Here is a 15,332-nt window from a genome sequence, read left to right as displayed (position 1 = left end):
TGAACACGCTCAGCATTCAGAAGGTCCAGCTACTGCAGTGTCCGACAATGCTGCACCAGAAACTAAGGGCATATTTGACATACCAGGTCTATCCACACCTAAATTTGGTTTTATGTCTGTAGCTGCTGAAGGCACATCAACTCTTGGATCCCTCTTCTCCACCTCAACATCTCCAGCTCCTGCCGCAAAGACACCACAACTACAGCAGACAGACGGTGGGCTCTTTTCTGGTTTTAAAACCCTTTCAGCTGGTATTTTCCAGGATGAAAAGTCAACTGGAAAGGAGGAAACACCTGCCCCGTCTGTGTTTGGCATGAAACTCAGCTCAATGTTTAGCACCTCCGACTCTCCCGATTCCACCCCTCCTGTGGTCGCAGCCCAACCTCAGTCCGAAAGTCCAAAACCTACTGATGAAGTTTGTGAGCCGGAATCTGACAAACCTTCACCGGGTTCTGGAGATACTGGAAGTGCAGATGCCAGTGATACAGAAGGACCAACTGAAACTTCAAGAACGGGCAGCTGCGATAGCTTAGCACAGTCGCCGCTGTCCGGCCTCCCTTCCAAATCAGTTTCCAGAACAGAGAGTTTAGATAAACCTCAAGTAACGATCACCACATGTGAGTTAGATAAGAGCGAAGCGCCTGACACCGTGCATGCAGATTTGGGAACGAAACAACCAAAGGATCTATTGACAAAGGAAGCCGCGAAAAGGCTAGTATAATTTATATGATAAATGTCACTGCTCATTTATCATGCTAGTGTAGATAAATGTTTAGCATCTTTCCTGCTCCTCCTTTCCCATTGTTTCCTCAATTTCCAGAATTTGTTTAGATTCATTTGGACCCTTTTATTCCTTTCGTACGCTGCAGCTTTACATTTCAAGATATATTTCATATTTGTGCATTTTTAGACTTATTTGACAAAAGGAACTTTCTGTTTAGAATACAGGGCTGGGCGATAAAGAGGAGAAGTTTATCACAATAAAATGGCTTGCTTAAGTCGATTTGGATTGTTTACTCGTAGATTTTTAATGTAAATGGAAACTGAGAGAAACATAAAAGTAGGTTTAATTCATGTTTGGCCACCTCACTTTGAATTTAACTTCTTAAGCCCAAGTATCAAGGTACACAGGTCTACATGTCTAACAATAACTAGTAATCATAATAAATTATAATAAACAAATTGTAGGTTCTCATAACTGAGAAATGTGTCAAAATACAATGTTTATTTCCAGTCTGTACTGATAATTATTGATTATTTTTAATGACCTATTGTCAACAAAGACAGAGAGAAATAGAAAAAGACGATTTAATTCCAGTTTAACCACCTTATTTTGAATTTATCTACTTTAGCCTATTTATCAAGGTACATGGGTACTATCTTTAATGTTAATGCAACAATAAAAAGCTGCACACAGCACTGTTTGAGGCTTCTAGATTTTAACCAAAGTTTACATGACATGATTAGCAACTTCTTCTGGGAAAACGATCTTATTCGGGCTGGAAGTTTTAGCTGAAAAATCATCATATAATTACTTTCAGTCAATATTGATGTTTTAATTAAATGCAAGCAAAAAGAAGGTTTAATTTGATTTTAATCATTTGGACCTATTTTGAAGGTACTCAGGTAATAATTTTAACAGAACAGTGACAATGCAAAGAAATACGAATAAAAGAAAAAAAAATGGAGTGATCTTTTTTAACTAAACACTGCATAGAATAAACAGTAAATCTGACTTTTCATTATCAGACCACAGCAAGAGAAAATGATCACCTGTCATTTAGCATTAAGTGTAAATGTAGTGGAGTTATTTTGTACTTACACCGCCTCAGTAATAGCTTCCCTGACAGTGATGGAAGCACAATGAATGAGGAAAGCGACGCTTTCTTATTTATTAGCTTTTCACTTGTGGGCCGGTTCTAGAGCTCCTCCTCGCCGCCTCCCTCCCTCCCCTGCATTCCTCTGAATTATTTCCAAGTCTCGGCCAATTTGTTTATATGAATCACACTCTGATAGATTGACGATGGCGTGGCAGTGCGCGGCCGCCGAGGCCGGCTGGACGCTGGAATAAAAGCAGCAGTGAGAAGTAATTTGGCCTAAAACCAAGGCAAAGTAAATCAAGCCAGTTAAAGCACAGAGCCACTTTCCTTGTTTTAAGAGTCTCCATCATCCAGCAGCCGCACACTTCTTTCTTTCTGAGTCACTGACTTGTGCTTTCTATCAGGTAGGTTCAGCACGTCGAATTTTTTAACCTTTTAGTTTAAATGTTATTAAAAGGTTAAAGAATTCCAAGTATTTAACATTTTACGGCTCTGGTAGAAGCAGTAAAGCAGGCGAATTGCAAAGGTTGTCTCTTTATCTTGCACTCACAGATTCTTTTAAAATGTGAATAACTTTAATTATTCATGCATTTCTGAGACAGCTGTTAATCTGCCAGTCCTGATTTCAGTCTTCTCCTGACATTATTGTGAACAAATCCTGTCTTTAACTTACCCTACTGAACCCTGTTAGTGTTCCTTGTTTTGTGATGTCTTCTTCTATAGATGTTGTGATTGTGAGTTTGCTTTAAGCCCTTATTAACCACGAATTAACCTTCTGAACCCCAAGCATTATGTTGCTCCTGTTGCGTTTTTCCTCACTGTGGGCTCATTTTTCATTGCAGTATAAAATCCTGCACCTCTACGGAAACAGCACAACCATGGAAATGTGTTTTGTGCAGCATGTCAAAGTTATAATGTCATAAAACTGGAAAAAGAACAATCAAAAGTTTGTTTTTTTGAATATTTTTTTTTACAAATATTGAACAAAAACTGGGTTCAAGACACACAGCATTCGTCTCAATGCACTCAGGTGTTGGGGATGTTGGAAAAATGATGGCTCTACATCCTGTAAACATTTTACTGATGGCCTTTCTTATTTGTTTCCATATTATCTGCTCTGTGTAAACACAGTCTGCAGTTCAGCTAAAAAATTGCAGAATTTCTGTTTTTCTTGCAACTGAGTCACACATGGCTTCTCAGTTCCACAGAGAAGTGCAGGATTTTTATTTTTTTAAAATTAGTTTTAAATTTTTATTTTTGACAGTTTTTTAAAATGTGAAACTAAGTAAAATTGATGAAATATCAAGATTTGCTTCCCGACAGAACTAAAAAAATCACACATTGCTCGTTCAAGAGCTGTCAGAAAGTTGAATAATCCAGCAATTCTTTCTGTTTTTTCGGTTTCTGGCTCTGATAAAAGGTGTCATTTTGGTCGTTTTAAAAAAGATAACATGTCTTTGGAACAGTCTGTCTGGGTTCGGGGTTCAGAGGCTTAAGAACTGAGTTGAGCTGCACCGAAATGAAACGTTTAATTCCAAAATCAAGGCTTGCCATTCACAGTTGTCAATCTGTTTCTGACTCAAAGCAAAGTGAAATCTATGATCTGTCATCATTTTCTTCCTATCTGTGATTTGCAAAGACACATGAAGTGGCAGTTTTCTAAACTGAATTTTGGAATTAAACTTTTACATTCTGCAGTAGTTATTTTGCCACGTGATTATTTCCCAGGTCACAACAGTATTCTAAATGATAATCCCATCGCTCCACAGTCCGCCTGACAGCAGCCACTTCGACTCATCGGGCAACCTGAGCCCGGTCAGCTCCCAGCTCAGCTCCGAGCCCGAAGAGCGCCGACACCCTGAGTCCTGCCACCCAGCCGACGCTCGCCCACCTCTCCACAGCCAGCCGTCCACCTGGAATGAGGAAGAAGAAGAGGAGGAGGCTGAGAAGGAGCTCCATGCCCTACCAGAGCCCGGTTCCAACAAGGACCTGAAGGACTCCTCAGTCATCCTTCCCAAGCCGGCCTTGGACAGCCATGACAACCGGAATCAGACTAAAATCTGGTATGTGATAGATGTGGGGTTTCGTATTTAAAGTTCAAGAGTTTCAAGCATTGAGCAGATTTTGTGAGCTTAACTGACATAGCAAAAACCGACATTTAACAGAGTTAGATTGTGAAAAGCTTGTAGGGGGGGTTACGTCGTTGTTGCAGCACTGACAACTCATGACATTTGCATCTTGTAGCAGGTTACTGCTGAGTCAGAACAGGTCAGAGAGTAGTGACAAAAAACAACGTCGGCAAATTGTCAACTTCAGGTGTGAGAGAAAAATTAAAGAAAAGTGAGGAACACCGTGAGCATCTCATTCTGAAGCACTAAATAACCTACCAGACCAATTGCACAGTGAGAACATGCAAGTGTGATTCGACCACAGAAGCTTCTTGCCGAATCTTTATTGTGCATGTAAAAAAAATATGGAATAAAACTTCCTTCCGAACAGATGAAAAGAAAAACAAAAGTATAAATTTGCTTAACTGTGATGCACCATCGCATTAGGAAAATCACCACCACAGCTACATGGAAAAGCAACAAAACTGGTGCATGTCTGTGAAGATTCTCAGTCATCCAGGTCATGGTTATTCTCGTAGATTAATCGTAGCAACTGGACTTGCTTGAGGTTCCTTGAAGACGTTCCACCTTCATCCAAGAGGCTTCATCAGTTCTGACTGACTAGTTGGGAGTTCCAGATACTTATATCCTAAAGGAGTCATTAACACCTGAGTTTTGGTTTCAGTTGGGGGTTTGTTGCTCCTCCCCCTCGTTATGTGAGTCGTTAGTGCTCCCCCTGCCACAATAGGGGTTTGTTAGGGTCTTTTGTGGCTCGGTGTGAATGTGGTTTCATCTTCCTGGGGAGAGATCTCAGGACTGAATTGTAAACAGGTGAGAGATGATGCCTCAGACCTCCACCTCTATTAAATGATGGTCTTCCAGTTTGACATAGATGGTTTCTTTCACTCCTCTCTCAAACCGTCTGTCCTCTCTGGCCAAAATCTATACTTTGTTGTCTTCAAATGAGTGTCCTTTGTCCTTGAGATGCAGGTGGACTGCTGAGTCCTGAGGAGGTGGATCGTCTGTGCTGAGCCATGTGCTTGTGGAGCGGTTGTTTAGTCTCCCCGATGTACAGGTCTGGGCATTCCTCCCTGCACTGGACTGCGTACACCACGTTGCTTTGTTTATGTTTCGGTGTCTTGTCCTTAGGGCGAAGCAGTTTCTGTCTCAGGGTGTTTGTGGACTTGAAATGAACTGCAATGTTGTGTTTGTTAAAAATCCTCCTTAGCTTTTCAGAAACTCCTGCAACATAGGGGATGACTTTGTTGTTTTGTGTCTTGGTCTTTTCTTCTCCGTCTCCTCTGGGTTTTGTAGAGGATTTGATGAAAGACCAGCTTGGGTAGCCACAGGTTTTGAGTGCTGTTCCGATGTTTTTTGTTCCTCCTCCTTTCCTGCTGTCCTGGTAGGCACGTTCTGGGCCCGGTGTTGTAGGGTTCTGATGACTCCCAGCTTGTGTTCCAGTGGGTGGTGGGAGTCAAACAGCACATATTGGTCTGTGTGAGTGGGTTTCAAAACTGGTGCATTAGCCAAAGTAGACATTACAGTCAGTAACAAAAAGACTACAAAAATGGCTGCTGCTCATCCAAAAAACTTCAAACTTCATTTCCTCAAGCCCCCTGCAAGTCTGAAAGGATTCAGAGACACACTCATAAAGGTTAAAAACACTTTATTAGTGAATTTGTGACATGGATCTTTAAAGTAACACAAGAGCGCAGCTATAACACACAGAGTTGAGACTTAAATTTAACATTCACATAATTAACACATTTCTGTTATTTACAAGCCAACCCAGTGTTCTCTTGTCTCAAGAGCTGAATATTTTCGACAAATAAAAATCAGTGCAGCAAGAGATAAAAAAGAGCATCTTAAGACGTGAAGCTGGGATCAGGCTGACGTGAGAGGAAGGTTATTTCTCGAGTTCAGGACGGTCAAAGAAGAGTTCTTGAATTCTCCTTCTAAAAGCTCTCTTCTTGATCTTTCTCAGTTTCTTCGAGGATGGCCCTCCACCGTGTTCTCCATCCAAAGTTCGCTGGCTGAAAGCTTACAACAAAGTGAGGGTGAAGCTACTCGAGGTAGGAAACATCACTTTTACTGCTCTCTACATCTTCCCTCTCTTTATCTGTTTCTGTCTTCTGCACTCATGAACAATTAGATGCACACTCATGATCATCTCACATACATTTCACCAGAAAACACGTATGCATCTGTTGATTCAGTGGAAGTTCAGTCCTCGAGTAAAACACCAAACATCAATGCAGACAGGCACATTGTTATCGCTCCTTCTCTTCCTCTCTTTCATGTTCTTTCTCTACCTCTTTCCTCCCCCTCCCACCATGAGTTGGTTGAGTTTCCAGTCATGCCACAGCAATTTGCACCAATTTCGTGCTCTTTAAGGATTTCCGCTTTGATCTGGAAAAGCTCTTTTCAGCGTCGGCTCCTTCAGATCTGGCTATCACTCTGCCGCAACAGAAACTTCTTCCTAAAGCGATTGCTCACATCCAGTTGACTGTCTGAGTATTGCGTAATGTCACAGTTACATGTGGCCTGTCTGTTGGGCTTTTTTTTTTTTTTTTATTATTTCCCTCGTGGTGTGAACTCATTACAAAAGCATTGTGTGTGTGTTGTCATGAAATATTTACTATGGCTAAAGGTAGCCACCTTCGCCCACCTTGCCTCGAGCCATCGCTTTCTAACAGACCCCAGAGAAGAGATTTTGTTTTTGGGTTCAGGTCATTTGCACGCGTGATAAAAATACTGGAGGGAGAAAATAAGAATATTCTCAAACTGAACTGATGAGTAAAGCTGAATTTATAGTATATCTGAGAAATGCACAAGGAAAACAAGCAGAGAAATAATTGAAAAAGTGATGCACAATGAAACAAATGCTGTGAATCAGGTGTCTAAACAGTAAGTAAATTAAATAATCGTGTTTCATGTGTGAGTTTGTGTCAGTTTAAGAATAATGAATGGATAAATATTCAGTTGGTGTTGAGGTGCTATTTGCATGGTTGCGGGATTAAACTGTGATGAGTAACGCTGGCCTTTAACTCTTTTGATACTCCCTATCTTCTCAAACTGCACACTGAACTCTTGTATTCTGTGTTATCGTGTGTGTTACAGAGTTCATTGACTTATTTTTGCAGGGTACAAACTCTGCTATTGTTCATTTGCTGCATCTACTGTGTAAAGTGTCCATAATTGGAACTACGGTCATAAAGTCGTAAAGAATGTGGCTGAGATAAAAAAGCAAATTCCATCTCAGGCAGGGACTTATTGAAAACCAGAAGACAGAACTTTGTACGGTTACTTGGATTAACCCTATAGGCTTGATCCAGTGGTATACATTCTGTGGTTGTAAGAATGCAAGAGGTCCGCATGACGTAATTTTTGTCTTCTCCCCAAATCTGTGACGTCAATGTGAAGCTGAAATATTGTGTTTGCATGATGACTTTGCTTCCAGGGCAGTAGTGGACATTCTGTGGTGTGAATGCATAGAATACGTAGACATGATCAACTGCACACGTATGGAAACAGATTCTTCCAAGTGGACCACAAATGTAGTATAACAATAAAAACTACATGTCTGTGTGCATCCGCATGGCTTTCAACCAACTGCACTGAAAATCTGTAATTCTTACCTTTTTCCAGCAACTATGACTGCCACCAAAAAAAAAGATGTTTCCAGTCAACTGGCTAGTTATTGCACATTTGAGATACTAGTTTTGTTATGATGACCAGACCAAATAGCATCTGCTAATACTTGGTACCTTTTTCTTAAACAAAAAATACAACGAATATTGTCGATTAGCTGTAGTACCTCGTTTATCCCACCAGATGGAGCCTTTTCAAGTCTGTGTTGGCAATCAGAGCGCATTATAGGAGTTTAGCTAGTAAAGGAGCACCGTGATGGAGACTTTTATGAAGCTAACTGACCTGAGGACAGCGAATAAGTGTTAAATGAAGCTTGGATGAAGTGACCCAACATCTTAGCGGAACATCAGGTTTTGTTTTTTGTCGTTGTTGACGGCAGGTGTGAAAAGATTCAGGAGTCACTTCAGAATCGCTTAGGATCTGGATGGGACATCCTTCCTGCACTACTTTACAGAAAGATACAAAACCACAACTAAAAATGGGCCTTTAAAGTTTAAATATTACATGCACACAAAAGTAGTTGCAGCAGCACCAACAAAACACATTATTGGTTCTATATTTGCCTTAAAGCTAGCCAGGAGACCAAATAGCGTGTAAATAATCATATTGTGCACCTTGACTTGACAAAGCACAGCCAGTGAGCACCTCATCCTCAGTAAGTTATCATAGAAACTCAAAAAAGACATTCGGTCAATGCATCTCTGCTTTGGTGGATAGTCTTGGTGTCCATGAGGTCTTTTGCAGCCCTGTCTGTCTCTTAACCTGCCCTCTTTGTATTTCTGTTTGAGTTACACATGAGAGCGTGCTGACAACTTTTCTGTGAGTTTGTCACCGTCTTGCGGCCAACGTTTACTTCTGAAATGATCCTGCACTTTAGTATATTGCAGACATCTCTACTTAGCATCCAATAACCCCAGAAACCAGCAGCTTAGACGGAACCCTACCAACAACCAAACATCAACTCTACCATAAGTGACTTGTTGTGTCCAGTGTTTCGTCCACAGATATGAAATGAATCGCCACAATGTTAGTTTACACCCCCCACAATCAGCCACGTTTGATTTCAACACCTAAAGTTACCCAGACTGCTCCTCCTGTTGGCTCCTCTTGGTATAACTGGTTCTGTCTTATTTCTAAATATATTTTAGCTCATGCTCCTTTTTTTTTTTTTGCTTTTTACACTTGAAAATTCCCTCTCATGTCCATTTTTATTTGTGCTTAGAGTCCGTTGAGGTGGGAATTCACACAACACCAGGAATTAAGTCCCAACAGAAACTGGCTGTTGTGTGGATTCATGAAGGCCACGAGCTCAATTCAGTCAGATTACCAATGAATCTGGAGACAAGTGTTGACCAACATCTGCTTTACGAAAGAGTCCTTGAGCAAAAAGTCCCTGTTGCTGTGTTTGACCTACAGGCTGACAGAAGTTTCCTACAGGGACCAATAAACTGATAAATTATTTATGACTCATCTACCAAACATGTCTCCGTTTCGGCTTAGACAACAAAGCTTCTGGTCCGTTCGTCATGAATCACGTCCCTGTTTTTGAACAATCCTTCTCGAGAGGCAATTTCAGGGAACCTCACTCAAGTGGCCACTCTGTTATGAGTGAATCACACGTGTGAAATTTAATTATCACAACTGCAGGAGTATATTTACTCGGAATTAGTGGTTCGTTCTACATGAGTGCTTTCCTTTGCAGGATTTTTATTCATTCTGCTTTTTCACAAACTGCAGAAACAATCAGATTTATGAAAAGCTCCTATTTCATTCAGCCACTTTTTTTGTTTTTGCTGAATAGTTTTTCTTAAATATTTTGTTCATTCTTGCAGAAAAAAAACTATTTTTCCCTCAACATTTCCTCTCTTCAGCGATTAGAAATATAACTTCTTATTATGTCCCATTGTATTCCAGACTTGTCCGAGACATCCTCTGAATAGGTCTTATTTAACATCAGGTCAGTGAAATTAATTAAACCGCGGCGATGCTCATTCAAATCTTTTGTGTCCGTATTAAATTAAAAACAGTAGATCTACTAATTACATCCCACTGTATTCTATATTTAGTTTCATCCAGAGGTTTTTTTTGTAAGTGGTGAAGCAACTCCATCTTTGACCAAATGTGGCTGAGATTTGCAGGTTCTAGTACTTTATTTATCGATGTTCGAGAAGCTGCCAGCACTTAATATTTATACAAACTGTCCCAAAAACTACAGCAGAACGGTTTTAAAGGTATGTAAATGTAAGAAGTTTGTCTAAAACTCCTTATTTGTGTGACCTGAAGAGTCTTCTGTCTTGTGTTTCATTTCTACCCAACTTGTTTGTCCCGACGGGACTAAAAGACTTAAGAGCAGCTCACCTCCTCCGTGCAGGTGAGGATGAATCCTTCAGGCCACTTCAGCGCAGATCTGACGGAATAATTAGTTTCAACAAGAAATCACTTCTTTAAATGCCACCTTTGATCTTTTGGAAAAAAGCCAGAGAGGAACCAGATCTCTCACCTTTCATCAGCGGCTACGTAAACACTCTGCTGCCGCCGGTTGGTGCTCATTAAGCTGCTGATTAAATGTAGCCTATCAAAGTGATGTGATTTCAGTCGCGAGTTCTGTTTGATAAAGAAGAACGGCAATAATCAGACACCAGAGAAGAGATACGACTGTTGTTTAATGGGCTGCAACAGTCTACATGGTAAAATACAGCCACTGGTGTCATCTAGACATGTAGAAATTCTCTTTATTGAGTTTCATTCAGACTTATTTGTCTGTTAACCTTGAAATCGCCAAGTCAGGAGTTACTGCCATCTGCATTAATGTGAGTCAAGCCAGTAGTTTAACTTTACACTCATTTAAAAATGACCACAGATGTGATTTTAAGTATATTTTATAATTTGATGTTGTGCATATTATCCAGAATATGTGGTATCACCTTCAGCACAAAAGTCAGACTGCCTTCCAAAAATCGCACCCCTATACAACTAAATTGCATTTTAATTCATGTTTTATAAAAGAAAAACAAACTGTGCAGTAGAAGGAAAGGCCATGAAGAGCAAAGTTTGGAGTTAACATTTACATGATTTAGAATCAGAATCAGGAATAGTTTATTGATCCCTGTGGGGAAATTGGTTAAGTTACAGTTCCTCCCATTCAAAGTGAGAAATATAAACAGTACAAAATATATAGATAGACATGAGTAGAAAATATGAGCAAAAAATACAAACGTAAGTGGAAAATATGAGCAAAAAATATAAACATAACTAGAAAGATATGTCCTATGTAAGTAGAAATGTCCTTTATAAGTAGAAAAAAATAGTAGAAATAAATGTAAAATGTGTTTTTCCTAAGAAATTAAACTGTAATAAACAATGTATTACATAGTGTGTTACTGCACAGAGGTAATAAATAGTATGTTATTGCAAATAGATGAGTCTATGACTGAATGAACTGAGGCCAAACCATGATCGTTTCCTAAACTTAACAAGTAGTTTTAGTCTTTTAGTCTTTTAGTTTTAGCCTTAATTGAAGCGAAAACAGCAACTAAGAATCCAACAAAGTGTAAAAGTGAAGCTCAGAAGAATAATTTCATACAGAACTTCAGTCTCTGGGGTGAAAATGTTGGCAATGCACGATTTTACAACCTTTATTGTGAAAAATATGCTTTTCACTTTGGACCAAAGCAGCTTTTGTTTGAGAAAAACTAAAGCTTCTCATAAGATTAGGGTTATCCAGGTTCTTTTGTGAACAGCAAAAAGGAAGAAAACTCTCATTATTCTTAGTTTATTGTAGATTTCAGTTAAAGAAAACTTATAATGTATTGAATTTAGCCGTTTCTCACCTTTCTTTAATCTTTCTGCAGTGTATGTATATGACAGTCAGCAGCCCACTGTGACCTTTGAAATCCTTTATAATGTCGCTGAAAGTTTCTACTGTCAGTCATGATTCACACTAATTTAAAGTCACCTTGGAAAGACTTTTCTACATTCACCGCAACACCATCTGCTCGTCTTTATTTATCTGTGAGTGACTTCTCCGCGTCGATGTCATACTCCACTCTTTATTGAGACACAATCAGCATTAGTGCATTCAACCTACTTTTTTCTAACTTACTGCCTGAAAAGGTCGAAGAAAGCTCCTCACATTGCCGTCTTTCTTTGGTTGTTTTTCATGCGGCGTCATGAATAATTAGTGTGATTTCCCTCCATGCGCAGGTGTCAGTCGGTACAATACTTTGTGATTTCGCCAACATTGTTGTACAATCAATGAGAAAAAAAAAAAAAACACAACTGCCTTTTGTTGTTGACATTTAGAAGGAGGAGGAGACGTCCAGGTTCTCCACTGGCCTGCAGTTATCCCCTTCAGGACGAAAATAGTCGTTTTGTCTTTGTGCCATGGCAACGATGTCACATTTCTATGGAAACACAACCTTATATTTGTTTATGATTAGGGTGCTATTACTGCAGCTGGTGGAAAGTGTGTGTGTGTGTGTGTGTGTGTGTGTGTGTGTGGGTGTGTGGTCGCGCTGAAAGTGTTCCTGTTGTATAACATGATCAGAACGAAGCTCCTTGTTGACTTTACAAACCGCCAAGTGAGCTTGTCTTTAACTGTGATTGCTCTCGTTCGTTGCTCTGCTGCTTTTGTGATCTTTTGGTTATTCAGCAAATGTTGTATTTAACATCTATTTATTTTTTTCTTTTTTTAGCATATTGCAAACACTCAGATGGATTATGGAAGGATCATGTTTGTCTAACAATCTGAATTTTAATGGGAATGACCTGACCATTAGTGGATTTATGTTTTCAGTAGGGGCTGCAAGGTGGCGCAGTTGGTAGCACTGTTGCCTCGCAGCAAGAAGGTTGCCGGTTCGCGTCGGAATCTTTCTGCGTGGAGTCTCCATGTTCTCCCCGTGCAGCGTGGGTTCTCTCCGGGTTCTCCGGCTTCCTCCCACACAGTCCAAAAACATGTTGAGGTTAATTGGTGATTCTAAATTGTCCGTAGGTGTGAATGTGAGTGTGCTTGGTTGTCTGTCTCTAAGTGTAGCCCTGTGATAGACTGGTGACCTGTCCAGGGTGTCCCCTGCCTTCGCCCTAAGTCGGCTGGGATAGACTCCAGCCCCCCATGACCCTAGTGAGGATTAAGCGGTGTATAGATAATGGATGGATGGATGTTTTTAGTAGGACTTTCAATTAAATAATTACAGAAAAAACAACGCGTTTCCTAATTTCTGGCACACCGGTAACACTGATCCACACACTCCAGCCAGTAGGTGGCGCTAATGTACCTAAAGTTTGTTTGCCAGCTGCGAGGAAGATGCACAGGATGCATTGAGCGAAGTCAAGAAAGATAATACTGTGTTGTTGGCTTGTTCGGCAGAACGTTTTTTTTCTTGTCAAGACCTGATGCTACGTGTCCACTGGCGCGATTTTGCCAAAGTTTGCCAAATTTGCATGAAGTTGAAGTCAAGTCTAGTTTATGCAGATGAGCTCGCGGGTGACGCTGCGCCTCATCGCTTGAGACTACACGATGGATGGGAAGTGAGAAACTGACAGATGCATGAGGCAGCTTGGATAAGAGCATGGTTGGGTGCAAACTGTGTAACAATAAGAATAATAATTTTTACTTTTCTCTGCCTTCACCGCTTCCACATCTGCTGATTTCTGTCCCTCCCGTCTCCTGTGACTCTTCCTCTTCTTTTTCTCCTTTCTCTCATCTTTCCAATATTCTTCATCTTTGGTTTTATTTTCTTTTCATTTCATTTCATTTCATTTCATTATAGGTGTTTTACTGCATCCTGTCTTGTTTTTTTTCCTTTTTTCTTTTGGGATTTCTTTCCTGTCTTCATTTGCTTTCTTGATCAGCACATGTGGAGTGATGGAAGCATCGAGTTTAGACCAGCTTCACTGGCTGTCAAGACTCATTCAGTGCTACATAAGTCATCTTTTTCTTAACGTATGTGTCTTTTCGTTGATTCAGTCGTCAACCAAAAACTTTGCTTATTGTGTCAAATATTTGAATAAAAATGCGAATAATCGAGATTAATTAATTACAAAGCCTCTAATAATTAGATTAATTTGTTTTATTTCGTCTCTCCACTAGTTTTTAGCAACATCATGCTGTAAACGGTGTTCGTTCCCTTTTAGTAGAGTTTCAGAGACATGAAATGATGTGTTGGAGATCCTCTGGTGGCACGTCACGGCCCAACACCTCACTGAGACACTTCATGTTGGTTTTTCCTTTGATTTCAACTTCATTCGACTTCATCATAACATCTGACTGATCCTCCACTGGGATCCAAAACTGGGGACCACATCGATAGTAAGAATGAATGGACGATGATGTACAGCTTCTCCTCCGTCCACCAGCCGTCTCTGATTCAGTTTTGTCTTCATAAAGTGGTAAACAAAAACAACTATCCTGTAAATTGTCACGACCTGCTGCCTCAATCCACTCCAAAGCAAGCTGAGACACAACAGGGATAGATAAGATATTTTTTTAAAAACCAACAATTTAAAACGATAGCGAGGTTTCCTAATTTTAGCCGACAGCTGCTAAAAATCCCAAAAGTAATAGGGTACTTCTGTTGGTGTGGCAACGGCAGACCTCTCTGCCGAGGCTGTAATTTGAAATTCCAGACTTCTCATTTGCTGTTTGAGTTAATGAAGTTGCAGAGTAATTATAGTGAAGTGTTGCAGATAAATAAAAAAAACTACTCAGTCCCTGGCAAACAAGATTGGCTATTATTAGCCCCGAGCAACAACAGTGAGCAGAACATTGGTTTTGCTATTTAAAGGACTCGCTGCTTCAGTCATTGACATGTACGGTGGCTTCCCAGCTTGTTTAGCACGAGTCTAGATTTTCATATTTACATTTTACAGACATGTGAATGAATCCAGACCAAACTATGGTTAAAACAAGATCAATCCTCTCCTCTGGTTCTGCACACAGCAGAGTTAGAGGCTTGTATAGTCGTCTGGCTGGATCTGTAGCTTATTCTGGCTGTTAACAGTTTGAGTTCATATCAAAAACAGACAATATGTGAAGTTAAACTTGATCTCAATTGTCGGAAAACATGGGATGTGCGCAGCTTATCGACTAAATGATTAAAAAGCTGTTATCTGCAGCAAATATTCGAGTCAGTTTAAGTAAATATTAATATTTCCTAATGGAAAATGTTGATGAAACTAACACACAGCTGCTAACGTACGGATGTTGTAAACCAGCAAGGTGAGACAATCAAAAATCTATGCAGGCTTTGTCAGAATAAACTGGCTTAAAACCTCTCAATGGGATTAATATGTAACCATCTGAGAAGCGATTTAGTTCCTGACGAACGTGATTAATGGTTTCAAAGGCTCTTAAAAGCAATGACATGATTAAAGCCTTTTTCGGATAAATTGTGCTCAGTTTTGACTGTTTTTCTTTTAGACCACTGGACGACTTTAATTTAAATTTCCATTCAATCAACGGGTAACATTAGTTGTTAGGAACCTTAATCAAAACTCAATAACAATTTGAGCCCTCCTGCTGCCTCGGAAGTTTTATCAGCTCAAGACAAAATGGGTTTAACAATATTCACGAGTTGGGTCTGTAGTGATTTTCAAAATATTGCATTCTTATGGCAAATATCGTCGTAATAGTGTGTTTGAACTGGTACTCTCACTTATCCAACCCGTTCTGTAGTACGTAATGGTCCGGCTGTCTTCATTATCATTCTGCTGGAGGGGTTGTATTTTCATCTTGGTTGAAGGATTTGGTGTTCTT

The 15,332-nt window shown here is 40.0% G+C and overlaps 1 protein-coding gene across 1 annotated transcript in view; it reads left to right on the top strand.

Annotated features, from left to right (window-relative positions):
* Positions 1-15,332, top strand: part of LOC103362826 (protein unc-13 homolog B-like) — a gene marked incomplete at its 3' end in the record, with an annotated part of 222,157 nt that overhangs the window by 119,657 nt on the left and 87,168 nt on the right. Inside the window, exons 9-10 of the mRNA XM_008289320.1 lie at positions 3,590-3,883; positions 5,913-6,000. Coding sequence (XP_008287542.1) covers positions 3,590-3,883; positions 5,913-6,000 — 382 coding nt within the window. The remainder of the gene's footprint in view (positions 1-3,589; positions 3,884-5,912; positions 6,001-15,332) is intronic.

The sequence above is a fragment of the Stegastes partitus genome, unplaced genomic scaffold (genome assembly GCF_000690725.1).
Source record: "Stegastes partitus isolate 25-593 unplaced genomic scaffold, Stegastes_partitus-1.0.2 Scaffold606, whole genome shotgun sequence".
Lineage (NCBI taxonomy): Eukaryota > Metazoa > Chordata > Actinopteri > Pomacentridae > Stegastes > Stegastes partitus.
This window is presented reverse-complemented; position numbering and strand designations above follow the sequence as displayed.